At 52.9% G+C, this 27,296-nt stretch overlaps 12 protein-coding genes across 12 annotated transcripts; 4 read left to right on the top strand and 8 right to left on the bottom strand.

Moving 5' to 3' along the window:
* Nucleotides 1-88: 88 nt before the first annotated feature.
* BPL1 (biotin holocarboxylase synthetase) lies at nt 89-2,355 on the top strand (the record flags this gene model as incomplete). The annotated part of the gene is made up of 3 exons (XM_056217280.1): nt 89-122; nt 178-820; nt 870-2,355. 3 exons carry the CDS (start codon nt 89-91, stop codon nt 2,353-2,355), a joined length of 2,163 nt encoding a protein of 720 aa, XP_056068836.1.
* A 513-nt stretch (nt 2,356-2,868) lies between these two features.
* N0V89_008525 (uncharacterized protein) lies at nt 2,869-3,742 on the top strand (the record flags this gene model as incomplete). The annotated part of the gene is made up of 2 exons (XM_056217279.1): nt 2,869-3,323; nt 3,529-3,742. The coding sequence occupies 2 exons, from the start codon at nt 2,869-2,871 to the stop codon at nt 3,740-3,742; spliced, it is 669 nt and encodes a 222-aa protein (XP_056068835.1).
* A 316-nt stretch (nt 3,743-4,058) lies between these two features.
* Nucleotides 4,059-5,709, bottom strand: N0V89_008524 (uncharacterized protein; the record flags this gene model as incomplete). Its single annotated transcript, XM_056217278.1, has 3 exons — nt 4,059-5,085; nt 5,143-5,457; nt 5,510-5,709. The coding sequence occupies 3 exons, from the start codon at nt 5,707-5,709 to the stop codon at nt 4,059-4,061; spliced, it is 1,542 nt and encodes a 513-aa protein (XP_056068834.1).
* A 617-nt stretch (nt 5,710-6,326) lies between these two features.
* On the bottom strand, nt 6,327-7,481 carry N0V89_008523 (uncharacterized protein; the record flags this gene model as incomplete). Its single annotated transcript, XM_056217277.1, has 1 exon — nt 6,327-7,481. The coding sequence occupies one exon, from the start codon at nt 7,479-7,481 to the stop codon at nt 6,327-6,329; it is 1,155 nt and encodes a 384-aa protein (XP_056068833.1).
* A 1,555-nt stretch (nt 7,482-9,036) lies between these two features.
* Nucleotides 9,037-10,977, bottom strand: N0V89_008522 (uncharacterized protein; the record flags this gene model as incomplete). The annotated part of the gene is made up of 3 exons (XM_056217276.1): nt 9,037-10,655; nt 10,706-10,895; nt 10,948-10,977. 3 exons carry the CDS (start codon nt 10,975-10,977, stop codon nt 9,037-9,039), a joined length of 1,839 nt encoding a protein of 612 aa, XP_056068832.1.
* Nucleotides 10,978-11,922: 945 nt separating this feature from the next.
* N0V89_008521 (uncharacterized protein) lies at nt 11,923-13,464 on the bottom strand (the record flags this gene model as incomplete). The annotated part of the gene is made up of 1 exon (XM_056217275.1): nt 11,923-13,464. One exon carries the CDS (start codon nt 13,462-13,464, stop codon nt 11,923-11,925), a length of 1,542 nt encoding a protein of 513 aa, XP_056068831.1.
* Nucleotides 13,465-14,324: 860 nt separating this feature from the next.
* N0V89_008520 (uncharacterized protein) lies at nt 14,325-16,004 on the top strand (the record flags this gene model as incomplete). The annotated part of the gene is made up of 2 exons (XM_056217274.1): nt 14,325-15,415; nt 15,470-16,004. 2 exons carry the CDS (start codon nt 14,325-14,327, stop codon nt 16,002-16,004), a joined length of 1,626 nt encoding a protein of 541 aa, XP_056068830.1.
* Nucleotides 16,005-16,796: 792 nt separating this feature from the next.
* DBP2 (ATP-dependent RNA helicase dbp2) lies at nt 16,797-19,274 on the bottom strand (the record flags this gene model as incomplete). Its single annotated transcript, XM_056217273.1, has 5 exons — nt 16,797-16,960; nt 17,008-17,136; nt 17,578-17,685; nt 17,737-18,908; nt 19,117-19,274. The coding sequence occupies 5 exons, from the start codon at nt 19,272-19,274 to the stop codon at nt 16,797-16,799; spliced, it is 1,731 nt and encodes a 576-aa protein (XP_056068829.1).
* A 1,673-nt stretch (nt 19,275-20,947) lies between these two features.
* Nucleotides 20,948-21,660, bottom strand: THI20 (trifunctional hydroxymethylpyrimidine kinase/phosphomethylpyrimidine kinase/thiaminase; the record flags this gene model as incomplete). Its single annotated transcript, XM_056217272.1, has 2 exons — nt 20,948-21,352; nt 21,499-21,660. The coding sequence occupies 2 exons, from the start codon at nt 21,658-21,660 to the stop codon at nt 20,948-20,950; spliced, it is 567 nt and encodes a 188-aa protein (XP_056068828.1).
* Nucleotides 21,661-22,161: 501 nt separating this feature from the next.
* On the bottom strand, nt 22,162-24,114 carry N0V89_008517 (uncharacterized protein; the record flags this gene model as incomplete). The annotated part of the gene is made up of 4 exons (XM_056217271.1): nt 22,162-22,199; nt 22,261-23,033; nt 23,096-23,695; nt 24,041-24,114. 4 exons carry the CDS (start codon nt 24,112-24,114, stop codon nt 22,162-22,164), a joined length of 1,485 nt encoding a protein of 494 aa, XP_056068827.1.
* A 178-nt stretch (nt 24,115-24,292) lies between these two features.
* On the top strand, nt 24,293-25,639 carry N0V89_008516 (uncharacterized protein; the record flags this gene model as incomplete). The annotated part of the gene is made up of 2 exons (XM_056217270.1): nt 24,293-24,406; nt 24,455-25,639. 2 exons carry the CDS (start codon nt 24,293-24,295, stop codon nt 25,637-25,639), a joined length of 1,299 nt encoding a protein of 432 aa, XP_056068826.1.
* A 189-nt stretch (nt 25,640-25,828) lies between these two features.
* On the bottom strand, nt 25,829-27,160 carry N0V89_008515 (uncharacterized protein; the record flags this gene model as incomplete). Its single annotated transcript, XM_056217269.1, has 3 exons — nt 25,829-26,423; nt 26,478-26,951; nt 27,120-27,160. The coding sequence occupies 3 exons, from the start codon at nt 27,158-27,160 to the stop codon at nt 25,829-25,831; spliced, it is 1,110 nt and encodes a 369-aa protein (XP_056068825.1).
* Between the last annotated feature and the right edge of the window lie 136 nt (nt 27,161-27,296).

Raw genomic sequence — 27,296 nt, 5'->3', positions numbered from 1 at the left:
TGAACACTCGGAAGTGGAGTGAGCAGTGCACGGGTGAAGTCGTTCTTCGGCGGAGAAACAAGGGTCCGAGGCAGCCTAATAGGGAAACATGGCGGCCAAGATGAATGTCATGGTGTATTCCGGTACTTTCTTTTGCCATTTGTCGCGGTTAGGTTCTGATGTACTGATTTGTGAAAGGGACTGGGAGCACAACGGAATCGGTCCGGCATTGTCTGTTCACACTGCGCCGGTTGCTATCGCCTAGCTATGCGGTCATCCCTGTAACTGGAGATGTTCTCATCAAAGAACCATGGATGGCATCTTGTGCGCTCTTGGTATTTCCTGGCGGTGCCGACCTGGGTTACTGTCGCACACTCAATGGCGAGGGGAATCGCCGTATTACTCACTACGTCAAAAATGGAGGTTCGTATCTAGGCTTCTGCGCCGGCGGGTACTATGGCTCTGCCAAGTGCGAGTTTGAACCCGAAAACCCTGATTTGGCCGTTGTCGGCTCAAGAGAGCTAGAGTTTTTCCCTGGGGTGTGTCGAGGACTTGCGTTTCCAGGGTTCGTTTATCACTCTGAATCTGGGGCGAGGGCTGCAGATTTGTATATCCATAAGACTGCTTTCAGCGACGTCAAGGACGAGCTCTCCGATAGCTTCAAGAGCTACTACAATGGTGGGGGAGTATTTGTTGACGCGAAGACTCTCGAGAGCCACGGCGTTGAGATCCTGGCGAGCTACACTGAGGATCTGCATGTCGACTCGGGTGAAGGCAAAGCTGCTATTGTGTACCGCAAGGTTGGCCAAGGCAATGTCATCCTCACTGGGCCGCATCCAGAGTAGGCTTCTCTTCTATAAGACTTCCACGTCTTGCTAACCATTATATAGATTCACTCCTACTAACCTCGCGAAACCCATCAACAACCCAGATTACTCCAGCATTATTGATGCCATCACCGTCACGGATTCCACCCGAGTCGCCTTCATGCGTCTTCTTCTCTCAAAGCTCGGCCTCAATGTCAATGAAGAACCACAAGCGGTACCTTTCCTCTCCCGCCTACACCTCTCATCTCATAAGCCGGCAGGCGTTACTGACCTCACTGCGTCGTGGTCCGAAATCTTCACTATAGTCGATGGAGAAGACTACATCGTAGATGCGAACGACATATTCCACGTCAAGCAGAATGAAGCGACTTTCAGCGTTCAGGGCCTGACAAGAGCGGTGTCTGACATTGCCGTCGAAGTCTTACCTAAGGCATTGGTAGGTCAAGACGCCAAGAAGGCATCACTCGTCGAAGAACAGAGCAGGCAGAACAAGCAGAACCCAGACGAAGACAACAATCCCAAGTCGAGGGAAGAACAGATTCGCGAGCGCGTTGCATACACAGAGTCGGCTTCTCCAGACCGGGACATTGACTACGACAAGATCGTCAAGAGGATTGTGCCTCACGAAAATGAACTTCCAACTAAGCGGGATACTCCGTTCTTTAATCACGAGTCCTACTACGCCAATCTTGCCCACCACCACCAGAAAGCCCAAAACCACGGCCCTACCTTCGGCACCAGTCTCCTCTACGCCGAAGTCACCACCTCTACCAGTACGATCCTAGAGAAGAACCCGAGTTTACTGCGAAACCTACCCGATGGCTTCACGGTGACGGCCACGACGCAGGTCGCAGGTCGGGGTCGCGGCTCAAACGTCTGGATTGCACCTCCAGGAGCGCTCATGTTCTCTACTGTGATACGTCACAGTTTTTCGCTAACACAAAGCGCACCTGTCATATTCGTACAATACGTCGCCGCACTGGCCGTCGCTCAAGGCATAAAGAACTACGCGCCAGGCTACGAGAATGTAACCGTGAAATTGAAATGGCCAAACGACATCTATGCGCAGATTCCAGGGTCTCCGACCAATCCTCTTGTCAAGATCGTAGGCATCTTGGTCAACTCGAGCTATTCCGGCAGCGACTACTCGCTCACGGTCGGCATCGGCCTCAACCTGGATAATCCTCTGCCCACCATCTCATTCAACAGCCTCCTGAGTGCTATCGGCCTCAAAGCTATGACAAATGAGAAGCTTCTTGCCAGCATCCTCGCATCCTTCGAATCGCTCTACAGGAATTTCTGCCAATCGGGCTGGAACAGAGAGCTGGAGGAGCTGTACTACGAGAACTGGTTGCATAGTGGGCAGGTCGTTACGCTGGAGGCGCATGGCGGGATGAAGGCTAGAGTGAAGGGAATCACAAGAGATTGGGGCCTCTTGCTTGCAGAGGAGTTGAGTGGTGGGGAGAATCCGACAGGCAGGATCGTGAGCTTGCAAAGTGATAGCAATAGGTTCGATTTCTTCAAGGGACTGATCTCAAGAAAGGTTTAGGTGGGATGATGGTAAATTTGGTGTGGTAAGGAGACGTACTATGGATTGAGGTAGTTGGGGTATACTCAACACACAAAACTGACGAGGAGCTTAGCGAGTTAGATCAGCGCCGTGTGCCTCAAAGGCAATTCATGGCAAGCGATTTCCTCTTACTGTTATTATGCTATGATTCGTAATAACGGGCCGTTGAAGGCTACGTATTCTGCTGGTAGTGCACGATTCACTCCGGTTCACAATAATAGACATACAATGCAGCAATCACCTGTCAACTCCGAATAGTTCCCATATTGTACTGCATAGCACAATAGAGGTTCTCGCCGCCCCCATGACATGTATCTTAACGTACTGCAGCTTTCTTTCTTACTTTTCTCTCTCACCTCGGGTTACCTACTTGCTCCCGCCAGCACTTATCGTCATATCATAAATTTACTTTGCGTTGTGCTGCTCGCTTACTATTTACCCTTTTCAACACCAATTTCTCTCAACAAAAGTCTTCAATCCATCGTCAACACCATGTCTTTCGATACTAAAGCCAACCCCATCGAGATCTTCTCCTCCTCCTCCGACAGCTCCGACTTCTCGGAGTATGAAGAGTGCGTTCAAAGTCCGCCTTCGGGCACCAAAGAAGACCCCATCACCCTCCTGTCTGACTCGGACAGAGAGGACAGAGAGTCGACCCCGGCTCCCGTCCTGGCTTTGGGCAGTTCAAAGCGCCCCAACACTCTCGACCACTCCGAATCCGAAGAGGAGCCCCCGAAGAAGAAGAGCCGCTCGCTCTCGCCGCAGCCCGCCCGCCTCCGCCTCTTTCTAGCCATACCGGCCAACATCCAGGAGCATCCAGAGCTCCTACGCCACGAGCCAGCAGCCGCCCCCGCCAGCCTAGAGGACAATTTCGTGGCGCCCATCATCGACAAGTCGGCCCGCCTTACCGCACTCCTTCGCGCACCCCTCCGTTCCCCTTCCCGCTTGTGAGCAAATCGACCAGGAGATACAACTGGTCCGCAACCAGACGGTGACGAGGGCCGGCGCTTTCCTCGCCTGGCGTTAATTCGCGCACGCGAGTCGTGGCACTCGCGAGTGCTTGGTCTTGTCTGGGCTGGACTCAGAGAACCTACTGGAAGAAGCTCATGGTATCGAGAACGCTCTGCCTGGCTGGAAGCAGCCGTTCACCAGTGAGTTTGCCCAGCGCGGCTATGAGCCCCTGAGGAAGGTGACACCGGACCTGAGCAGGGAGCCGAGTGTGTTTGGGAAGGTAGAAGGCGAGGGCGACTGGGTGGTTGTGGAGGATGAGGAAGACGATGTGATGGTCGTGGAGGATGACGAGGAGGAGGTGGTGGTGATCTTGAAAGTGGACGAGGATGAGGGGTACGAAGGTGATGAGTACTAGAGTGATCTGGCGGTATGATTCGGTCCTGTTTATCATTGTGTGACTGAGCTGGTCTCACCTATATTGTATTTCCATGTTCACCGTCAATATACTTCTGTTTTTGTCTTCGTCCTTCTCGCGTCCATGAATTACTTATTATCACGTGACCGCATATAGCGCCTAGCCTAATTAGGCTAATACTCTTAGCGTGTCTTAGCTATACACTACCTCCCGTGTGCCCCCCCACCTAGAGAGATCCTCATATCTAGATTTTGTCCGTTCAAGACCATTCTGAGATCCTCACCTCAGCCTCGGCGACACCAACCTTGAGACGCAATCACAGCATGTACCGATAGCCCTTCTGCAGCTTCCGCGCCTTTTGAATGTCTACACCCTCCATCTCAGCCGTCCTCTCCAACTTCTTCCTCTCCCTTTCATCCAGCTCCCTGTCTTCCGACTCCATCTTCTCCAACTGCCGATTCTGCATCTGCAAGTAGAACCTCAGACTGACGAAGCACGCAAGCGCAAGGAACTCCAGGCCAATACACACACCCAACGCAGGTCGATAATGTGGCCCCGAAGACGGCGCATAACTGAATGGCGTCCAAATTGAGGCGCTGTTACCAATACTGTTGATGAATGCAAGCGCAGCAGCACGCTTAGCGGGTGGTCGCGGGATGGCGTTGGATATCCAGGCGTAGATCGTACCGTTCTGGGCGAAGACAAAGTTCATCAGGAAGAAAGAGAAGTAGCGAGGGCCGAAGCTGTCCGTGGTCATGAATATGATAAAGCCCACGGTGCTCACGAAAACCGGGTAAGTCAAGAACCAGAAGCGGTTGCCGTAGTAGTCGCTCGCATAACAGTGTGCGTACGAGTAGAACACCATGAAGACGTATGGTGGCGCAACAAGTAACAGCGAGACCGTTTCGCTGTAACCGAGCGTCTTCGTCAGGGTCGGGAAGAAATTCTGAAAGCCGGCGGCGCCCGTGATGCCCATGTATGCAATAGCGAGCAGATATGTCTTTGGGTCCTGAAAGGCGAGCTTCATGCCTCGAATTTGTGACATCCCGCCTGCTTCGTCAATGTCTGCTTCTGCGGCATCGATGGCGAGACGTCGGTTTGCGACGTGCTTTTCTTCGGGCGAAAGCGCGCCCCAAGTATCGGGGAAGTCGGGTAGGACGAGGACAACCAAGATGCCGATGGTCACGGTAATCGCGCCTTCAATAATGTATAGCCACTGCCAGGCATCCATGCCCATTTCGCCAGCCAGGCCGTTCAATATACCAGCAGCAATAAGATTGCCGAAGGCGCCTGAGACGAGAGAGCCGGAATAAAAGATGGCGTTGCGCTTCGCGAGCTCCTCCCTAAGGAAAAAGAACAGTCAGCAGAGCAATTCAAAGACGTAGTCTGGATCAACTCACTTCGTGTACCACTTGGACAGATAGAATAAAACACCCGCAAAGAAGGGGGCTTCCACCAGCCCTAGTATGAAGCGACAAGCGACGATTCCGCCATAGCTCGCCACTTGTGAAGTGCAGGCGCTCACTAAACCCCATGCAATGGTGAAGAAACCGAGGTACCATGACGGTCTACCCACGTAGTTCAGTGCCAGGTTGGACGGTACTTGCATCAGGATATATCCAACGAAGAGGATAGAAAGTCCCGTTTGATACTGATCGCCCACCAGATGCAAATCTTCGACCAGTCCTTGAAGTTTGGCAGCGGCGTAGTTGTTCCTGCAGTGACCGGTCAGCGTAATGCAAGTAGACGACAATAGTTCCGACGTACCGATCGATGTAATTCATGAGGTAAACCATGATGACCAAAGGCATGATGCGAAGATCGATCTTGCGTCTCAGTTTCTTTGCGATCCTCTTCTCCTCCTCGGTCAATTCTTCATGATGAGAACCGACATGTTCTTGGTGCGTCGCCTCCGCCTTCTCCACCTCGCCAATGACATCGTGATCCCTGAGCGTTTGGTCCGCCATGCTGAAGACTGGAGTAGTAACGTCGGGAAATCTGGGGGAGAATGCGGGGGCCTGAACGGTTTATAGAAAGCTTCGCGACAAGATCGGGCGAGGCACGCTAGGAGGTGATAAGCGCGACCAAGCTCATCTGCACGACGAGTGAAGAGTGAAGGATCGGCAGCCAACTGCTTCCCCAGAACCCGCCGCAGCGGGGCACAAGTCGTGCAGCGGACCCAACCGTCGGATAAAGAAACAGCGGTGCCTCGTGCGCCGCTACGGTTGGTAGGTAATCGGGTGTGAAACAAAAAGCGCCAATGGGGGAAGTCCGGCAGCTTCTCCATTCATCCAGTCGTCATGATCTGCAGCCACTTCATCGGCAAAGGCAGGTCGTTGCAACGCGGTTTACCACAGTATGCAAGTGCGCATACATCGGGATTTAGTAACGGCTTCTATAGAAGATGGAATGCTAGCGGGAAGGATTCTGGTATTCAACGTGAGATGACTAAACTCCACAGCATGACAGTGATATCGTGCCCATGTTCAGTTCAAGATAACGCCTTCCAATCCAAACATCATCCAAACATCTGATTTTCCGCGGAGACTCCAATACGCCGAAGGCAGGCAGGGCAAGCTTTTTCTTAGGCACCGCTAGGCCGTTGCGCATGGTCGTAGACGGAATGTTGTGGAGCGTGCGCCTGCTGCTGCTGCATGCGCGCGAAATCCTGTGGATTATATCTGTACTCGTGTTCCTCTTTACCCGGCCATGGAACTTGTTGGAACCTCCTCCTCTCGTCGTGTTCTTCATGCGTTTCCTTCATGGTCGGAAGCTCGGTAGAATATTCTTTGTTATGCTCGAGCCCGGGTGAGCGCATGCCGCCGTTCGAATTGTAAGAGCTGGGTCTTGTACTAGCGCTCTGGTAGGACCATCGACTATCTGAAGCATTTGGCTCGTTACCAGACAGTTCCGAGGCAGTCGAATAGCGCCTATCCTGCGGTACTAGATGACTTGGCGATGCTTGCGGATGATAGAAATCACCCGGTAATTCCATCACTGCGTCTTGTCCCTGTCCTTGCTTTTGCGGATGGTACATCTGTTGAGCCGGAAGAGCAGGTGATCGCATTGGTGAGTTGGGCAGTTTATAAGGTCGCTTGTTTGGGGAATGCGGCGACGCAGGGTGTCGACCAAGGCTCGAGCGATCTGCCGGATTGATAGTCTTCAATTTGCCGTTCTCCATCATCGCGGACAAGGCTCCAGAGTCCAAAAGCTCGGCTTTCTTCAACATCCTTTCCACCAACACCTTGGAGGCGGCCTTCAACTCCTTTTTCACAAAACTGATCATCGCGACGTTGCACTTTATCTCGATGTCTTCGCGTAGATATAATCCCTCCGGCGGTGCACCGATACCCAACTCCCGCGTCTCGGGCGGTTCCCCCGGTTGAGAACCACATATTTGCCATTTGTTCCGTAAATCTACATTCGCAGGCGCATAGGTGTGTGTCTGCAACCCCCATGGCATGTCGTGAAAACATCCCTTGAACTTGATGACACCGGAGCCAAGCTTGCCGATACCTGGGATGTACTGGATGCGCTGTGTGATTTCGTACCATGTCGCATAGAACTCGTCGGCGGGCGCATCCCGGGGCGCCTTGATCGCTTCGAAGCTCAAAACGAGCGGGTTCAGTTCAATTATCTCACCATGACTGTGTAGGATGTCTATCGCGAGCTGCCGGGGTATAAAGCTCGGTATCGGAGTGATGTTGATGTAGGTGGTCTTTTTCCTGGTGAGACCCATAGTGTTAGCGGTCGCTGGGGTCGAGAAGAGTGCGAAAAACTGCGCGGCGCAGGTGGAGAAGAGCCGTATTAAGCAGCTTACGCCCTATCTCGGCGCACTTGAGTTGGGTGTGAGCTGGGTACCGCCTGGCTAGATCGACAGCTTGGCCCTAAGGGACACCGCGTCATGCACGTGGCGTACGCGATGATGTCAGCCGCGTGAATAGCTGGATGGGAAACAAAAATAACGCCGTCCAAAGTGTCACTCGTTACGATCTTGGGCCAGGTTGCATGGAAAGATTCCAGGATCGCTTTTGTTTTGGGGGATGTTGGCAGCCCTCGCTCTTGTCTTGTGGGACCTATATTTAGCATGCCCAGGTGTGCAAAGTCAGCGCGAGCAGATGAAAGAATGCCCGTAGTGGCGGGCGATAGATTCGACGCTCGAGAACAATCTCATCGACGGCTGATTCGTTTTCCATAGGCGGGATTGCATCTCGTCCTCCCCGTCACGTCAGGCGGCGAAGTGAGTCCGGATGCCCCTCAACCCGTGTACGCCAAGCACCGCCTCTCTCCAATATTCTTGAGCTGGTTTAGGCCGTGCTGCGGCTTGCATCCGACCGCCTCTTCTCGGGCAGCATGACCGCTCAGCTGCACCGGCCCCTTCGTAAGTGCTCTCTGGAATACTGACGCGTTCTTGCGGTGGTCGCCGTTGGGTTAGTGGGCGGGCGGCTGCATTTGCGGTGTGAGGTAGCACGTCGACTGCCCATTGTTAGGCTTCAAAACCAGAAGATACAAAGGGTTGGAACGGTTTTGTTGGCATCTATTACTAGATACAGAATAAGAAATTCTGCTGTAAATCCAAGAAGGTGTGGTAATCATACAATTTCAGGACTCGAGTCCAAAACAAACATATCTGCTTCGGCGACCAGTTCTTGGTATGAGTAAACACGTGCGAAACGTTCATGCACCCAAGACACCACATGGCAACCTCCGTGAAACCCTTGAGTTAATGGTAATCGATCACACACTCTCGATGCAAGTCTAGAACGGATTCTTGTTCTTCAACAGCAATGCCTCCGCGTTGCCCCAGCGTTGCCCCAGCGTTGCCCCAGTCACCCGCAAACTGAGAATAGGTTACATGAATGTACCATTCATTCGCCCCTCCAGTTCATCATGGCCGGCTGGCTTAGTGTACCACGACCCAATGTCAGGCCGACAGTCTGTGACAGCACGAAAACGGGGGGGCCCTCGCAGCAGTACGAATGATTGCGAGTGCTTGCATACATCTGACGTGGTTGCAGCAACTCACTCCAGGATCTCTAATCGTGGAGAGGCTATCCGCAAGGTTATCGCGACAGACCGTATGTGCTATGTAGAGAACGTAAAGAACATTTGTAGAGTTATGTCTGACAGATTACTATCCTAGTCTTTTCCTTCCACTCCTGGTGATACCAGTATATACACAGTGCTTCATCCTCGTTCATTAACATATATGAAGAAAACGCCGAACGCCAACGCTCATGTGCAATGGAATTTGTGAGGCTATCTTTCATGCCTTATGGAAGACGACACCTTTCCTACTCAACACTCGCGTCTCTGGGCGATGCCTCGAAACTAAACCTTGCGAACTCACGCTCTGCTGCTTCCGTATTGATACTAGTGGTGTTCCCATCACTGTAGGTCAACGACGGCTGCCTCCGCGGTGATGTGATCGCGGCTGGCGCAGAATGATCCTTCTTTGCAGGGAGATCTGATTTCCCCGTGGTATAGGTGCTTACCGGCGAGGTAGTAGAACAAGTAATGTCGAAACCTAGGGGACAATTAAGCCTGTGCTCCTTCTTGCGAACAATGTTTGCGCCCGGAGCCGCTGGTTTGTATGTATGTTTCTTAGGGATATCGGTGCCTGGTTGATATACCTTCTTCGGGGCTGGCAGGGCAACGAAGTCGTACTCCGGTGGTGCGTGCCCCTCGAGCTGTTTGATGGCCATATCAATAGCATCGCTCTTCTCGATTTCCGGAGTGTGCGCGATATTTGCGGAACGCAAACGGGACGCTCTGTGAGGCGAACTACTCGATCGAGAGCGGAGATGCTCCTTGACCGGCACTTGACCAAGGTGGAGTTGCGATTCGCGCAGAGGCCAGTCCCCAGGTTGGGGCATAGAAGGAACTGGAGGCATGTCGTTCATCAACGTAGCTCGGGTGGGATCCCAAAGCGAAGACTGTGACCTGTTCGAGGGCCGCGAACTGCTTCTGATCGAACCATCGTTCGAGTACGACGGGCGTTTGATCTTCCAGTGACCGGTCTTATCATCGATCTCCATTACGGATGACTGGAAGCGGAGTGAGTCTGCTAAAGTGCGTGTATCTTCGAAGATAGAAGCCCCGTACACATGCAGGGTCTCATTTGAGTTGACAGAGTTGGCACTTCCGGTAGGCCCGGAGTGACGCTTGAGTCTGGTCTCGTTGCCAATAACGTCCACATTATAGTGGCTCTCGCGGTATGCTCTATAATCTCCTGGCTTTTTCGCCCCATCAGGAACATAGAAGCGAAGGTCGACACGCATGATAGCGTAGAAGATGACGACCAGAAGTTCGGTCAGGAAGTTGAAGCAATAAAAGCTGGCCTTGGAAAAGTACCATGGAATTGCGTTGTACTGACCTTGAGCAGTGCGGAGCGGAATCTCTGGGAACGACCCGGTAATGGTACGGAAGCACTGACCAAGAGCCAAAATTGAACTCCCAATGAAGAGCACAGCGATAGCGTTCCTTAGACGGCCGGCACCAAACTTCTCCGTACCCCTACGGGGTATGACGAAGGATATAAGTAACATAACAAGTGGTGCAAGAGTAAATGCGCCGAAATATGTGAATGCCGCAAGCTGCAGATCCCGATCAATTCGAAGTATAGTGGGGTCCAAGGTGAAGAATTGCTGGATGGAAGCCACGATAATCATGAGCAACGCAAGGATGAGTGTGATCATACTGCCGCGATGCAGGATCCGGTAGGGAGTCGACCATCCAATGTGCGGATGCTGGGCTCGGATAACGCGTTGGGTGAAGAACCAGTTACAAAGGTAGAGAATGATCGTTCCAACGTATACGAAGACTTGTGCTGCAATCCCCAGGCTGGTATTGCTCGGATAGCATGCCCAGGCTATTCTCATGGACATGGTAATCAATCGAACCTTGCAGAATCCTAGCGTACAGTCAGTATATGACGCCTTGTCATGGTAAGGGTGAAGCTACCGAATAGCGCTCCGTTGAATATGAACTTGTGTCCTCGGTGTTTGTTGTATTTCATGATCTTGATGTGGATTACAGCGAAGATGAGATACAGGAACAGGAAGACTGAAGTTATTGGTATGTCTGGGATTTTCGCGGGCATACCGCCCAGGCCGATGAAACGAGGCGCATACGGCGCATGTTGTGGTGGGCCCTTTTGAGGTGTCAACTATTGTACATGGATGCAGTCACACGCAGTCACTTACAGCTTGTCCTGGACCACCGGTGGAAGACATATTCAGCAAACGACACGTTGGGTATGACGGCTAGGCAAAAGAATTAATAGCAAGAGCAGAGAGTCTGGGGCATATATCAGACCTTCAGCTCACTGCTCCCACATGTGGTGGGGCCGGGAACGGCTCAAGCTTGCCTTGGAACCATGAATAGCTCTGGCGTGGCTCTGATGAATGACCACGACGCACATGAAACGGAGAAAGAAACCAATCGAAGACTAATAGCCTAGTCGAATGTGGTGGAAGGCGTACTGCAGTCCCTGGCCCGGCCCAAGATTACACGTCTGCGCCTTCCTGGAACGGGGAACCGGCGATGCTTTGTGCGTGTAATGAGAAGCGAGTGCATGCAGCCCGTGGCAACGTTGTAGAATGCGGGTTCTACTCTCCCACATGTGTACAGTCCATAGCAGCAGCCACCAGAGACCAAACGAGAGCTTTCCGGATTGCCAATTCAGCTGTTTCGAAACCGTTTTGGCAGACCCTTGCGACACATGGCCAGGCATGGTCTCACCGCGTGTTGACGTGAGGCCTGAGCATCGGCTCTCCTCATCGTAGCCGGTGTAGATCAATGGCGCTCGGATGACACAACCGTGGTGTTGAGTGGTGGAGACGGCTGTCGGTGCACGGGCACCTGGCCTCCGCGATTGACGTTTCCATCGGCGACAGGGCCTTGTTTGCCCCGAAACCACAGGGCAAGAAGCACACTACGAGCATTCGAGATGCTGTTGGAATCGTCGCCTTGAGACGGAAAGCGGGTGCAGCCTGTCTTGCCACGGCGGTCAGACCTACGCGAGATGCCAGACAACGGAACAAGCACGACGTTGAGCAGTAGCGACCTCCAGCTGCATGCAACTCCATCATCGCACCCACGCATATGGGAAAGCACATGCAGATTCGTGATATGTACAGCGTCCAAACCATGCATCTTTTACCTGTTCCAACTCCAACCTACAATTTCGCGAACACAGTAGGCACCTCACCGCCCATATCTACGAGCGTGCTCTTGTTCTTCACCCACGCCTCAAGGCCCTTCCTTCCATTCTCCACGCCAACTCCGCTCAGCTTCCACCCTCCCACACTCATCTCCGCAGGGCTTTCACCCCAGGTGTTTACCCATGTGATGCCGGCCTCCAGTTGCCCAATGACCTGGTGCGCAAGGTTCACGTCTCTCGTAAAGACGCCCGCGGCGAGGCCAACGTTCGTGTTGTTTGCGCGTGCGATCAGCGAAGCTATGTCGTTGTCAGGATAGGGAAGCAGAGACATGACGGGACCGAAGATCTCTTCTTGTACAATGCGCATCTTGTCGTTGCAGTCGGTAAATATGGTAGGAGCGACCCAGTAGCCGTTTTGGTAGTCCTTTTGCTTGTGAGACGAGAGCCATGTGGGCTTCTCCGGCCCTCCACAGAGCAGCTTCGCCTTGTCCACTTCAATGCCGTGCTTGATGTACGAGAGGACCTTTTCGTAATGCGGTTTGCTGACCAATGGGCCAAAGTTGGTTTTCGGATCCGACACATCGCCAGCCCGGATGTGCTTCATCTTGTCGAGCAATTTCTTCTCGAAGACAGACTTTATTGACTGCGGGACGAAGACTCTGGTTCCGTTGGTGCAAACTTGGCCGGTCGAAAAGAAGTTGGCCATCATGGCGCCGTCAACTGCTTGGTCGATATCGGCATCGGGGAGGATGATGCAGGCGGATTTGCCGCCGAGCTCCATGGTCACGTACTTCATGCCGCCCGCGGCACTCCCCGCGACCTTTTGTCCTGTCGAAACCTGACCTGTGAAGCTGACCTTGGCAATGACCGGGTGTTTTGTGAGATATGCGCCTACGTCGCCTCCTCCTTGCACGACATTGAACACACCAGGAGGAACGCCGGCCTCAGCATATATTTCCGCCAGCAGTGTGGAATGAAGCGGCGTGAATTCAGACGGCTTGTACACCATGGTGTTGCCGGCGGCAAGGCAGGGCGCAGACTTCCACAAAGCAATCTGAATGGGATAGTTCCACGCGCCTATGCCTGCACATACTCCGAGCGCGTTCTTGGTAGTGTATACCCACGCATTCGGGCGCAATTGTATCGTCTCGCCGTTCAATCCGCCGCCTCCGACCATGTTCGCATAGTATTCGAGCACATCGCCTCCAGTCACGACATCTACCGTCGACGTCTCAGAGAAGGCCTTGCCCGTGTCATGTGTTTCTACCTTAGCTAGCTCGTCGTTCCGCGAGCGGAGGATGGCGGCAGCCTTCTGGAGGATACGTGCGCGCTCGATGTGTGGTGTCGCGGACCATGCGGGGAACGCTTTTTGTGCAGATGCGACTGCGGCGTCTATGGCGGATGGAGAGGTGGTGTGGATGTTTGCTAGGGGCTTTGCGGTGGCGGGATCAAGAGTCTGGAAGGAGGAGGTCGAGGTCGCGGACTGGAGCTTGCCGTCGTAGTAGGCAAACCGCGGTGGGTAGGGAAGCGACATGTTGTCGTCTTGGACGAATGGCATATGTGCTGTGCAGCAACGAGGCACCAGGATCAATGATCAATTGCTGCAATCCGCAAGTGGCCACTCACATGGACAAGGAAGCTCCCGACGGACGTCTGGCGGGGTAGCGCTCTCCCCCTCTCTACGACGATAACGGGCAGCACTCTATCGACACGAAGAGACAATCAGTCCGGTGCGCGGGCGATACGGGACGTCGCGAGAGGCAGCTGCACACGAGGCTGCACGACGATTTCGCACAATTCACGGCGCTGGACAGAGCTACCCCAAGCGCATTGGCGCACGTAGGATCGGCTTGCGTCGGCCGTTGGCGCCAGCCCGCGCCGGGTTAGCGCCGCACCGCTCCTGCAGTCTCTGTGCAGAGGCGAGTGGGGGCGTCCCCATGCTCGCGTCTCCATCAGCTCCAGACGTCGACGCCTTTCCGCCGTGCAGCTCGACGCGCGGGCGACGGGCTTGCAGGGCGCGACGTCTGCTGGCCGACGAGCAGAATGCACCGCCAGACGCTCGGCCGCCACCAACAAGCCCAGGTGCCGGCACGTGGACGACGGCCTGGACCCACCGAAATCCGATGGAGCCATCTCTTATGCGGGTAGCTCGACGACAGGTTCTGCAGTAGCGAGCTGCTTTCTCTTCACCTCGAGTGCACCTCTTCGTCTGTGCTTCCGGTCAGCCCTGGACGGCTCAAGCTGCTCGTTCCATCACAGCCCTGCATTGTCGCGTCGTCGGGTACCGGCCGCTAACACTTTTGCTGGCCGTCTGGTCCCTCAGCGGAGCTATTTAGAACCTCCGCTCCAAAAGTTTTCTCAAAGAGCACACGAGCTCGAGCTTGCTCCCCACTCCATTCTTCCCCAGTGTCTGTAGCCATGGCGCCCACCACCACCACCATCCCCTCCAATGCCCAGTACGACTTTGTCATCGTCGGCGGCGGCACCGCCGGCTGCGTTATTGCCTCGCGCCTCTCTGAATACTTGCCCGATAAGAAGGTCCTGTTGATCGAGGCTGGCCCAAGCGACTTCATGGACGACCGCGTGCTCCTGCTCAAGGACTGGCTCAATCTGCTGGGCGGAGAGCTCGACTATGATTATGGCACCACTGAGCAGCCCATGGGCAACTCGCACATCAGACACTCGCGTGCCAAGGTCCTCGGCGGCTGCTCTTCTCACAACACCTTGATCTCTTTCAGGCCGTTTGAATACGACTGCAAGAGGTGGGAGGCTCAGGGCTGCAAGGGCTGGACCTTCAAGACCTTCACCCGCGTCTTGGACAACCTGCGCAACACCGTCCAGCCTGTGCACGAGAAGCACCGGAACCAGCTGTGCCTGGACTGGGTCAACTCTTGCTCCACGGCCCTCGACATCCCCGTCATCCACGACTTCAACCACGAGATCAAGACCAAGGGCGGTCTCAAGCCCAGCGTCGGATTCTTCTCCGTCTCATACAATCCCGACGATGGCCGACGAAGCAGCGCTTCCGTAGCCTACATCCACCCCATCCTCCGCGAAGAGGAGAAGCGGGAGAACCTCACAGTCCTGACCAACGCATGGGTCAGCAAGATCAACGTCCAAGGCTCCAAGGTCCTCGGCGTGAACGTGACGCTCCAGAACGGCGAGCAGCGTGTCCTCTCCCCCAATTGCGAGACCATCCTCTGTGCCGGCGCCGTCGACACACCTCGCCTCATGTTGCTCTCTGGTCTCGGTCCCAAGGACCAGCTCTCTTCCCTCAACATTCCTGTTGTCAAGAACATACCGGGCGTTGGCGAGAACCTCCTCGATCACCCCGAGAGCATCATCATCTGGGAGCTGAACAAGCCGGTGCCTCAGAACCAGACCACCATGGACTCGGACGCTGGTATTTTCCTGCGCCGCGAAGTCCCCAACGCGGCGGGCGGAGACAGCGACTGGGCAGATGTGATGATGCACTGCTACCAGATTCCCTTCTGCCTAAACACGTCAAGGTAAGTCTGCCCCTACTTGTAGACATCCAACCCTCAACTAACAGTCCCTCACAGACTCGGCTACGACACCCCCATCGATGCCTTCTGCATGACCCCAACATCCCCGCCCCGCTCCCGAGGCCGCGTCTACCTCACCTCCTCCGATCCCACCATCAAGCCCGCCCTCGACTTCCGCTACTTCACCGACCCGGAAGGCTACGACGCCGCCACCATCGTCGCCGGTCTCAAAGCCGCGCGCCAAGTCGCTCAACAAGCCCCCTTCAAGGACTGGCTCAAGCGCGAAGTTGCGCCGGGTCCAGATGTCCAGACCGATGAGCAGCTCTCCGAGTACGGCCGCCGCGTCGCGCATACCGTGTACCATCCCGCTGGTACGACCAAGATGGGCGATGTTAGCAAGGATGAGTACGCTGTCGTAGATCACGAGTTGAAAGTCAGGGGTCTGCAGGGTGTGAGGATTGCGGATGCGGGTGTCTTCCCCGAGATGCCGACCATCAACCCTATGTTGACGGTTTTGGGTATCGGCGAGAGGGCGGCTGAGCTGATTGCCCAGGAGTGGGGATGGAAGGGCTTGGAGAAGCAGAAGTTGTAGACGGTCGTCACATGAGGCATGCCAGTGCGGTCGCAGAATTTGGGTTGATTATCTGTTCGATGTATCTATGTAGCTTTATGTTCCGTCCAATCTATACGAAATGATAACGACATCAACAAATGAGATCCAATCCTATTCTCCCACCTCTCCTCTGAATGCAATGCATTGGAAGCCTAAGCGACTAGTCTGTTGCTTGGGCGATAGTGAGGAACGGCAGACCAATACTCCGGATACACATGTCCCGGAGAAAATAACAAGTCGACCAATGTCGGAAATCTCACGTTGTACATCTACAGCAAGTATGAGGTAGATAGAATGCAGTTTTTTTGTCTATATGAGCTATAATAAACATGACTTTTACTGTGAAAAATTGTTCGCATTGCTAAACAGCTTCCCAACGGAGAGCTCAGCTCTTGCAGAAGTGAGCCGGCAATTGTGCAGCTCGCACACATTACTCGAAAATGCCAGTCTAATAGGACCAAGCCGAAGATCGGTAGCCCAAGTGATTCTCGTCCTGGGTATCAGCATACGTTGGCAGTGGATTCCAGTTTCCACTGCTGGAGGACAAATGACAAAAAGAAACTGACCCATAACGAAATGTCTATATCAGTACGCCGGTGATGATGGAGTATGCCTTGGTTTTGTTGCTGGCTTCAGAAGAAAGCGAGCGACAGCGGCGATAGAGGAACAGGGTTGCCGTGGTTGCTCACCAGCGGCTGTTGCGGACAGGAGCGTTGTTACCGCCAGTCCAGCCTGTTACCGAATTAGCATCCACTACTTCCCAAACACGACTCAGGACGGCTTACCGCCTCCACCGCGGCCACGGCCACGACCGCCTCCCCAGCGACCACCGCCACCTCCACCGCCGCCATAGCGAGCCATCTCGTGAAGGCGAGGATCAATCTGCTGCTTGGACTCGGTGAGTATACCGACGAGGTCACGAGCTTGCTTGGAGTCTGGAGGATTGTTAGCCTTTTTCAACATGCGGAACTGACTGACTTACTCTCAGTGGTGAAGAAGGTGATGGCGGTACCCTTGGCACCAGCACGACCAGTACGACCAATACGGTGAACATAGTCCTCCGAGTTGTTCGGGTAGTCATAGTTGAGCACATGGGTAATGTTACGAACATCTTGAGCGCGAAATGTTAGCATGAAAATCAAGCAGGCGAGTAAAAGACGACCAAGAAACGTCGCGTGAAGCTGCAGTATGTTGCATGCAACCGTCTCTGTGCGCTACAAGTGGTCATGGCATCCGGGTCCAATAGATATGGCTGTGACTGTCTCCTGGCCAGAGAACCTTGGAAGAGACTACAACTTGCGAAAACGCAAACATCTCAACTTGCCTCAGGAGTATCTGGACGATACTTGAAACAAAAGACGATGAAGGAAGCTTCACCGGCATGTCCAAGGAACCCTGGTGATCAGATTCGAGAAACGTAAAGCCCTGGACGATGTCATGGGAACAAAAGCAGCGAGCGCACGAGACGACCTAAGCAGAGCATCTAACAGATCACGCATAATAATACCCGGTGCGGTCAATGGAGGGGGGTGCGGGGGGTTTTCAATCATACCAATACCACGGGAAGCCACGTCGGTGGCAACCATGATGGGGCTCTTGCCCGTCTTGAATTCGTTCAACACCCAGTCACGCTCGTTCTGCTGCTTATCTCCGTGGATGGCTAAGGATACGTTAGCCCATACAATATCGAGAAAAGGCAAAAGGAACTTACAAAGCGCTGGCCATCCGTCTTGCCGGAGGAATCGAGTAATCTCGTCAGCAACACGCTTGGTACCTGTGAAGACCAAGACCTTGTTTTCCTTATCGTTCATGATAGTCTCAAGATGCTTGCTCATCCTGTCGCGCTTCTCGAAATCGGTAACAACTTCAACAATTTGTTGAATGCGGTGGTTAGCAGAAAGTTCCATGGAGCCAATGTTGACCTGTATGAAGTCTTTCTGATAGTCAGCAGCAAGCTGACGCACTTCCTTGGGCCAGGTAGCCGACCACATGCACGTTTGACGGTCCGGACGGATCTGGCCAATGATCTTGCGAATCTGAGGCTCGAAACCCATGTCAAGCATACGATCAGCCTCATCAAGGACCAAGTAGGTAACACGGCGCAAGTTGGTTTTGCCAGCCTCGAGCATATCAATCAGACGACCGGGCGTAGCAATGCACACCTCGACACCGCGGGCAAGGTCGCGGATTTGCGGACCCTTGGGCACACCTCCGTAGACGCAGGTATTCCTGATTCTGGAGGACTTTCCAAATTTGCTGATTTCTTGTTGAATCTGGACGGCCAATTCACGAGTGGGAGCAAGGATCAAGACGATCGGTCCGTCGCCAGGGGCAAGCAGAGGCTGAGCGTTGATGTGAACGATAGCCGGAAGACAGTAGGTGAGCGTCTTTCCAGAGCCTGTCTCGGCGACACCGACGACATCGCGTCCAGACAAAGCCATAGGCCAACCCTGGGACTGGATAGCCGTGGGTTTGGCGAAACCCTGCGCCTTGACCTCGCTCATAACGTATGAAGGAAAACCAGCTTCGTCGAACGTGGTTACAGGTCGGGGGACCTGTTTGCCCTGCACAGTAATTTCCTTCTCCTTGCGGAACTCTAGGACTTCGGACTCTGGGCGGCTGCTCACAGCTGGGTCCTCCTTATAGAACGATTTCTCGAACTTCGGAAGGGTGTCAAGATCTTTCCGTACCGTTAGCTGTATCGTGAATAAGGTTACATTTGTGCACATACCCCAGTTTTGTTGCTGAAGACCATCGCCGAGGTTATTCATTCTGTCACCGCCGCCGCCAAATCCTCCGCCGCGTCGGTCACCACCATAACCTCCACCTCCACCTCCATAACCGCCTCCGCCGCCACCGCTGTAGCTGTTGGAACCGCTGTATCTAAGGTCAAGTTAGCAAACGTGCTCAAATAGGAACAAGACAGGGCTTCTACGTCAATGCAGAGAGTATCTGACTGGCCGACTGTAGTGCGTGGGCTCCTTGAGCCGCTGCTCGAGTCGCGTCGTTACTCCTTCTGCACGTAGAAGAGATGAGCAAAGAAAATGCAAGATGTATGGGGCCGCCGATAAACCACGCCGATGATGCCTACCCATAAGCATATTGGCCGCCGGAATAATCGTAATACGCGGATCCACCATATCCTCCAGCAGTCGTGTCGTACCCGTTGCCGTTCGAGTGTCCACCGCCGCCATGGCGTCCACCGCCGTAGCTGCCGCCGTAGCCGCCGCCGCCGCCTCCGTACGACATGTTATATAGAGGGAAAGGGGTGGGTCGTTGGATAACGCCGCTTGGGTCAAGTAGGCCGGGGACTGGACGAGTGCCGGTCGTAAATAAGTGCAGCGCGAGAAACGGGCTGCAAGAAAGGAGTGGGCGTGTGTCGATTTGACACGTCGAGAGAGAAGTGTGTTTTCGGGTGTAAGAGAGGTGTGTTGGAAGGGACGGCAGAGGCGAGGCAGAACATTTGAAAAAGTCAGTCGCAAACGCTAACAGGCAGGCGCTAGTCTCGTCGCGGAGGCAGGGGCGACAGCTTATCTTATCAGGCTTGGCACGTCTTGTGCGACCCGTTCAGTGGCAACATCGCTTCGGCTTCGTTTTCCGCGCTATGTGCCTTCAGTGGAACCTAGTGACGCGAAGTACCAAGGTAGACCCATTACTCTCTAGTTGTGTCTATGGTGATGCTGCGCCCAGTCCCATATCCCAGAATCCCTTCTCCATCTGCAATTATCAGCGAGCGTTCTTGCGCTGTCCACATACCGGCTACTCACGTTCGTCGCATGTATAAATATCTGAGCCAACTCATCTATGCGCGATGCACTTTGCTTCCGCGCATATGTCTCGATCAGGTCTGGCATGTCAGCTCACGAATGCCATGCCACCATCACACCTTGGCTTACCTCGTCCAATGTTCATCGCTTTGAGATAATCCTCCGCTACATAGGTCTCGATCCACTTCCAGTACCTGCTCCCGCCTCGCACTGTGTTTGGATCATTGTACAATCGCCGGGCAATGATGCCATATCCGATCAGGCAAGGTAGGAGAGCAACTTGAAGCGCGAGCCAGTCCTCAGATTGTCCGATGTCTAAGACGTATCTTCAAGATATCAGCCACGTACAACGAGATACAAGAAAGGGCGAACCTTGTGTATGCGGTGCATGCTAGGGACTGTTAGACCAGCTCGCTCTTCCGTTCTCATGGAAACTCACCTTGATCTTCTTCTTGCTGTTCTATGTTTTCCGTTGCCAACCCGTACTCTCTACAAAACTCAATGTGGAGCTTGATCTCCGCCTGTAGGTGTAGGACTTGCTGCGCAGACTATGCCCTGTTAATTCAGCTCGCAAAAGCGTGTAGATTCACTCACGCGGCTTATATCAGCTATCGACTTCGACTTGTACGAGGCTAGTGCATTCGCTCGTGCAAAATGAACCTGCTGCATGTCAGCTTGTGTGATGAGCTCCTCCAGGATATCTTACTAGGAACAGATAGTCTTGAATCAAATAGTGCTTGAAGTTGGCGATGGGTAATGTTCCATCAGCCATGCGCCGCACAAAGTCATGACTGGTAGAGATACGATCAGCGAATGCGGACCTTGCAATGGACGTGATACTCACTGTGTATACTTCTGCCAAGGTCCTCTCACGTCTTCGCGGCTAAGCAAGTAGTCAATGAAGCTGCCGCTAATGCATGTCAGTAAGACCTCACAAAGCGAGTCTACGGAACTTACGGAGCGAACGGCAATGTGTAGGTCGAATGAAAATGGTTGATGGGGCCACAACCTTTTCCAATATCCACGCTCGTTCTAATTCCCGCCTCGATATACAGATTAGCTTTTCGGACAGCGCTCTTCATGTCCATGCCCAAAGCGAGGTTGCAGGCAATTGCAGCTATGTCGTCAATTAGCATTGTGCATCCGTACATATGTTCACAACTTACAAGCAAGCGAACACCCGGTCCCATGTGTATTGCGGCTCTTCAGATACGCTGTCTCGTCAACAGTCACATCAATCCCGTTGCCGACCAACACATTCAGTACAATGTTTTTCTCCGCTTCATCTTTCGACACGAGTCTGTCCTTCGTCATGGGTAAATGTCCGCCTTTGACTAAGACATTTTTAGGTCCCAGCTCTTTGATGGCTTTAGCGATGTTGATAATGTCGTCTACATTCTCTGGCGACTTAAACCTCTTGCCAGCGGTTTTGAGAAGTAGCTCCGCTTCGGGAAGGTTCGGCGTAAGCAGTGTTGATAACGGAAGCAGTGAGCTAATGAGCGTGGAGATCGCTTCTTTGGGGAGCAGAGCAGACCCGCTTGTCGATACCATGACCTGGTACTACTTCAGTGAAAGCTAACATTGCTATTTGGGAAGGCATACAGGATCAACGACAGAAGTGTGGACGTTATGACTGCGGAAGGCGTCGGCAACGACTCGAATTGTGTCCGCAGACGCAAGCATACCTATATCATCAGTATTTTCACTTCTTTAGGATTAGCGAATTCAGTATCACCAGTCTTGACCACATCAACGCCGATATCACCAATGCAGGCATCAATCTGCTTTTGTAAAAATGGCGGTGGCGTGTGATGAACATCTTGCACGCCCAAGGTGTTCTGCGCCGTTAGCGCAGTCGTAGCAGTCATTGCATAACATCCATGAGCTGCAATAACTTTTTGATCTGCTTCTAGGCCGCTACCGTGATAGGTCAGCAAGCGTGTCCCGGGGTAGACGATCTGAATGGCACATACGCTCCGCCCGAGCTATCAGAGCCAGCAATCACTAGTATACGTCTTGGAGACATCGAATCTTCGAGACCAGGATTGTTGGGTTGGCTGCAGCCCTGGTTGAGGGTTCAGAAATGTTCTTCGTATAGCCCCACTAAGCGAGACCAACGTCATCTTAGTGCAGGCACTTCATAACATCTCACATGCAGAGTAGGGATAATATGACTAGTAACGCGAGTGTCCATTGAAAGACCATCCTTTAGTGGTCTCTGTTATTGCGCTTCGCAGCAACGACACACTTTTGTTTGCTAGATCGGAGTGGTAGACATAACGCTCGACGTCTTGGTGCCCACGCTAACAGCGTTCCTGGCGTGACTTGTTCCTCCTGACTTCGCATCGATTCGGAAAGCAAAACTCTTCCTAGTCTGAGTCGCCTTCGAATTCCGATATATTTGGATCTGTAACATAAATGTCAGTTATAGTCACGCGCGACTTCACTTGATCGGTCTCAAAACGTACCTCTCCATGGCGTGTACTCAAGTGTGCCCCCGAGCTTCTCAGCCAGAAGTGTCCTTAAATCACTAATCTCACCTTCATCGATGAGGTTATCGGGATCAGCCATGTCAATCATGATGCGTATTCCCTGATTGGTCGGGCCTAGCTGATGAATGAAGCCGGTGAGCCCAACGATGGTGAACTTCGAAATCCCCGCAAATGCCACGCTCCGCAAGTTCGGAAGCGTACCCACAACTTCCAAGAGGCTATCTGTGATTTCAAGACCGCTCACGTAAAGTTCCACCAGTCGACTTAGATTGCTGACCACACTGATCAGATGTTCTTCGCGAAACATCTCTTGCAACAGTAAGCGGAGGACTTCCATCTGTTGTAGCTCTTTGAGAGAGTCGACCAGGACGTCAACATCATCACGGAACATTCCGTCCGTATCGCCACTGAGCGATAAGTAAGCGAGAGAACCCTTCTGGTGAACAAGTGCCTGATGGAACTGGCGGCTATCTTTCAGACTATAGGAGTCAATCTCTAGTGATCTAAGCTGAATTTTGTGCTCCAAGAGCAACGGCGTGAGAAGTGTTGCAGCAGAGAGTAGGCCCACGAAGCTGATACGGTGTAGTACCTCGCAGCTGCGGAGCCAATTGATCGTCTCCAACAACACATCGTTCTGTGTATCTTCGAGAACAGTCCTGCCATGAACGTCTTCGATGCGCACTTCTTCCAAAGCGGTGCAGCCTGCTAATAGTGACAGATGTGGTAATGAATCGTCGGACACACAAATCCTGCAATTGCGGACATAGTCAGTCGTCAGTTTCCCTATCGTCTCGTGAATGTCCATACGCACTTCAAGCTTTTCAGCGACTGGCTGTGAGCACTGAGCGCGAGGAAAGATTCCGCTGCGGCACCAATGTCGCTGATTGTGTTCAGCTTTTCTAACGTGTTCGGTCGTAATGCTGATAAGAATTGGGCGAACTTGTGATCCCTATCTTCACCAGACCAAAGGAAGATCATAAGAGATTTGAAGTTGGGGCAATTTTCGTGAATAGAGGCCGCGACAAGTCCATCCTCGAGAGTGCTGCCGTCCCACAGCTCCAGTTCTTGAAGGCGGGGCACCCTGGGAGCCCACCGAATCAGGGCCGTAGATGACAACTGACCACTGATCATCTCAAGGGTAGGCGTGTGTTGACTCACTACCTCACCGATTGCGTTGACGATTGACTTGACATTCAATCGTTCGAACTTTCTCCCGTTAAGTAGCGCGACCGTTTCCGTTTTGTGGAACTGTTTCATGGGGCCGTTGAAGAATTGTTTTGATACTTTGGCCGTAAATTGATCGTCTTCAAGCAGATTCTCGAGATCCCGAAAGTCGAGCGCCCTGATATACCGGCAGTATGGGAATAGTGTTGCGTCGAGAGCCGACGCAATTATGGCCTTCCATAGGATGCTGGAGATTACATGGTCTCAGCAAGAAGTTCATACAGATGAGCAGCACACCACCATACGTACGACCATTTTTGTACTATCAACAATCTCATTGAGCGTTGGAACGCGACATCATCTTGGTCCGCCCCACGGATTGGAGCTTTGTGATGAGCACTATGAGATCCGTTAGTCTTGAGACAACATAAAAGCCAGCATCTTTGTTGCAAAGATAGCACTTAGTGTAAGTCTTGCATAAGCGTGCAATATCTCAGATACTTTGCGAGGTGATACAGCACGAACATACCGATACAGGTTGGTCAACGCGGGCACAGCGAGACTTCGGCTAGCGCAAGCGCAGTTGAACAACGCGTCAAATTGATCCTGCTCCGCCAACTGCTCGCACAGCAGGTGTAAGATATCGTCTGGTAGTGCTGGAGCCATATTGATTGTTCTGTTGTTGAGGGCGTGGGTTGTGGACCACACTCGCGAGGACCCAACGACGTCACGAGAACACGCTAGAGCGTCTTCGGCCGACGCGCCTCCCGCAAACGCACATGCGTTCCGCTAACATCTTCCCTCCGATTGGAACACAGCGATATGCTGGCGACCATGATACGCAATGGTCGTACTCAACTTCGCCCTCACGCCTGAAGCAGCGTCCAAGATTCACGATCTACTTGTGTGCCTTGGAAAATTCAGCGACACAGTCGCCATCGAGGCGCGTCGTGAACGAGTACGTTGATATCTCCTCAGTCAGCCTCATCTCATTCCTCTCTGATAGATCACGTTCACCGCTCTCAATTCTTCAAAGTCCGCCTATGCTGCATTGACGCTCAACGGCAAGCAATTCTTCTCCAGCTATGAGTGCATACCCAACCATGGCGGCCCCGACGGACGCTTCACATGCAGCATGTACACCAAAGCTCTCCTTTCGGTTTTCAAAGGGCGCCTGTATGATCCTCTGGGACGAGATGGTGCGATCGACAGGTGTGAGGTAAGCGTTCAGGATCGCGCGGATGAGACGCAATGCCGCTTTATCGTGAAAATGGTGTGCAACCAAGGAGTCATCAAAACCTACAAGCTTACTTACGAAGCTATGGATGTCATGCATGCTCTGTTCGATCGCAACTCCGCGAGGAATCGATGGAGTATGAACGCCGGCGCCATGAAAGAGTACATCGACTTTTTCGGTACCAAAACAGAGATGCTGGATATCTTCGCAGGGGAAGACGGACGTGCTGTATTCAAAAGCTACACGGAGAAGATCGCGAATGGCAAGGAGATACTAAAGCATCCACTGGTAACCGCCGTTGCGGTCAACACATCTGATTTCGAAGAATTCAACGTCCAGCCTGGAATGCACATCGTCATCAGCGTGAAGGACTTCAAGGCGATCGTCATCCACGCTGAGACCCTCAAGACCAGCTTGAAGGCGTACTACTCGCATCCGATGCGCCCACTGCAGTTCAGCTACGGCTGTGACGGTCTCCTGTGTGAATTTACGCTCATGACCTCAGGCGACTATAACGGCACCACGGCACCGCCGATTCCTGCACCTGCTCCCCAGCTAACCAGCAGAGCCGCCGCTCGCGCTGTTTCCACAGCTACCTCAGAGGCCTGCAACAACCGCAGCATGCCACCACCGGTCGAGCCCGCCTCTCGACGGTCTGCCCGCCGCCAGGTGGGCTCACGCCAGCCATCGTCGCCAACTCGGCCGGAAGTCGACCCGGAAAGTCTGTTCGTGAATCAAGGCGAGGAAGGAGACACCCAATGGGAACCCGTGGACTACAACAATGAAGAAGAGGCGCTAGGCTGGGACGCCGGCGCAGATCGAAACGCTGGAAACTTCGCGACCTTTCAAGATAGTGGAAGCTTTTCAAGATCAGATGGAGTGCAAGGGAATGCGGATAGTATGGAAGGCATCGCACCTACGCAACGCGTATCGCAAATTAAGGGCTTGTGGTAGGCGATGCGGTAAGCAACTGATGCGAACCGAGCTTATGAGCTTGACGAATGTACATGTCCAACGCAATAGGGAAGCTGCATGAAGGAGATAATTTGTAGCTTTATTGAAGGAGATTGCATAAACTACCACGAGAGGGATGCAAGTAACTTCTCGCTGCAGCAATAGATAATTTGCTCAAGAGCATAACCATTATTCGTCGAGTTTCTGCTCCGCCCTCTCTCCGAGTATCCTGTACACATCGCGCTCAAGTTCGGGTAACTTCTGAAACCGTCTTAGGAAACCCTCGTCGAGCCGACGGATCAGCTCAAACAGATTGTCGGCCATCGACTTCGCAATCATGTCTTTCATACATCTGTATGCTTCAAGCGGAGTGCCTGCAGTCTCGTAAACCATGAGCGCAAAAAACCAAGCTTCTTCCGGCTGCCACGGTCGCGCTTGCTGCACCTTTGCAACAATATGATCAAGTAGATCTTCTAACACGATCTGGTCCGCAATAGGCCATGCAGCTGCACATTCTGCGATCGCCTTGTCACGATTGTGCTCGTTGATTACAGAATGTCCGAACTGTCCGGTCGACAGAAATTCGGCCACGAACCGGAAATCAACGGGATCAATGTCCTTCAGGCACTGGAGGTCCAATCGTGTAGTGCCGTCATCCATGGTAGCTACGCAACCGATCTTCACGTCAGATAGATGAGGTCGCCGGTCAATTTCCAGTCTGGGGATTAGGAACTCATCCTCTTGTTCTCCGACGTAGACTTTGACCATCTCGGGACTGCTAGACCTGTTAACATCCAAGTCAGAAATGCCCGCTGGATGTTAGTAATGCTTTACGTACAGATCCCCTTCAATAAAATCTAATTTCGCCGTATTCTGACGCCTTGTGCCTGTTGTGGTCGAGCTTGCTGTGCTATCCTTTTCTAAAGAAATCAGGTGATTCCGTAGATCATTCGCATCACTGGTAGAGCAGTACTGAGGAGTAACACGAGCCTTTTTGTAGTCTCTTCGCAGAGATGATGTTGCAAAAGATCTCTTGTTGTTTCCTGTGTTCCAATGAAGGAGGCTCATTTGCTTCGCGATTTCGAACTCGTCTTCATCAGATCCTTCCACAAATTCGTAGTCGGTGCTCGGCGAGGGTGTTGGTAGAAAGTTGGATTTGCGCTGACCTTCAGTGACAAGCCTCCAATGGTCGAGGCTGGATCCCGGCGACTCCATTTCATCGAGGACGCGGTCGTGAGCAGCTTGCAAAGCCTTGTTCGAGTGTCCTGCCATAGGTACAAAGTCATGCATATCTGTTGAGGCGGCATAATAACTATAGAGATCAGCCTCAAATTCATTAGATATATTGACATGGACCCACAACTCCAATGTCACATCAATCAAAAGCACAAGAGTGAGGTATCCATTCGGCCTTTGTAAGCTTCTAGGACCCATATCATCTGTACATATTACTCCAGGCCAGTCGGGTTTTCCTATGCACTTGAGGAGCACGTACTCTCCGGGCGATGGTGTGCGAGCCATTGCTTACGTGAGAAAGTTATGGTGCCTGAAATGGTGACCTGGAAGAGGATCGCGTGCAAAGGCCAGGGTCCATAAGTTCACCCACAGTGATTGTCGATATCGTGGTGGAGCAGAGAAGGGCTTATCATGAACAAGC

The sequence above is a fragment of the Didymosphaeria variabile genome, assembly GCF_027946475.1.
Source record: "Didymosphaeria variabile strain IMI 356815 chromosome Unknown scaffold_6, whole genome shotgun sequence".
Lineage (NCBI taxonomy): Eukaryota > Fungi > Ascomycota > Dothideomycetes > Pleosporales > Didymosphaeriaceae > Didymosphaeria > Didymosphaeria variabile.
This window is presented reverse-complemented; position numbering and strand designations above follow the sequence as displayed.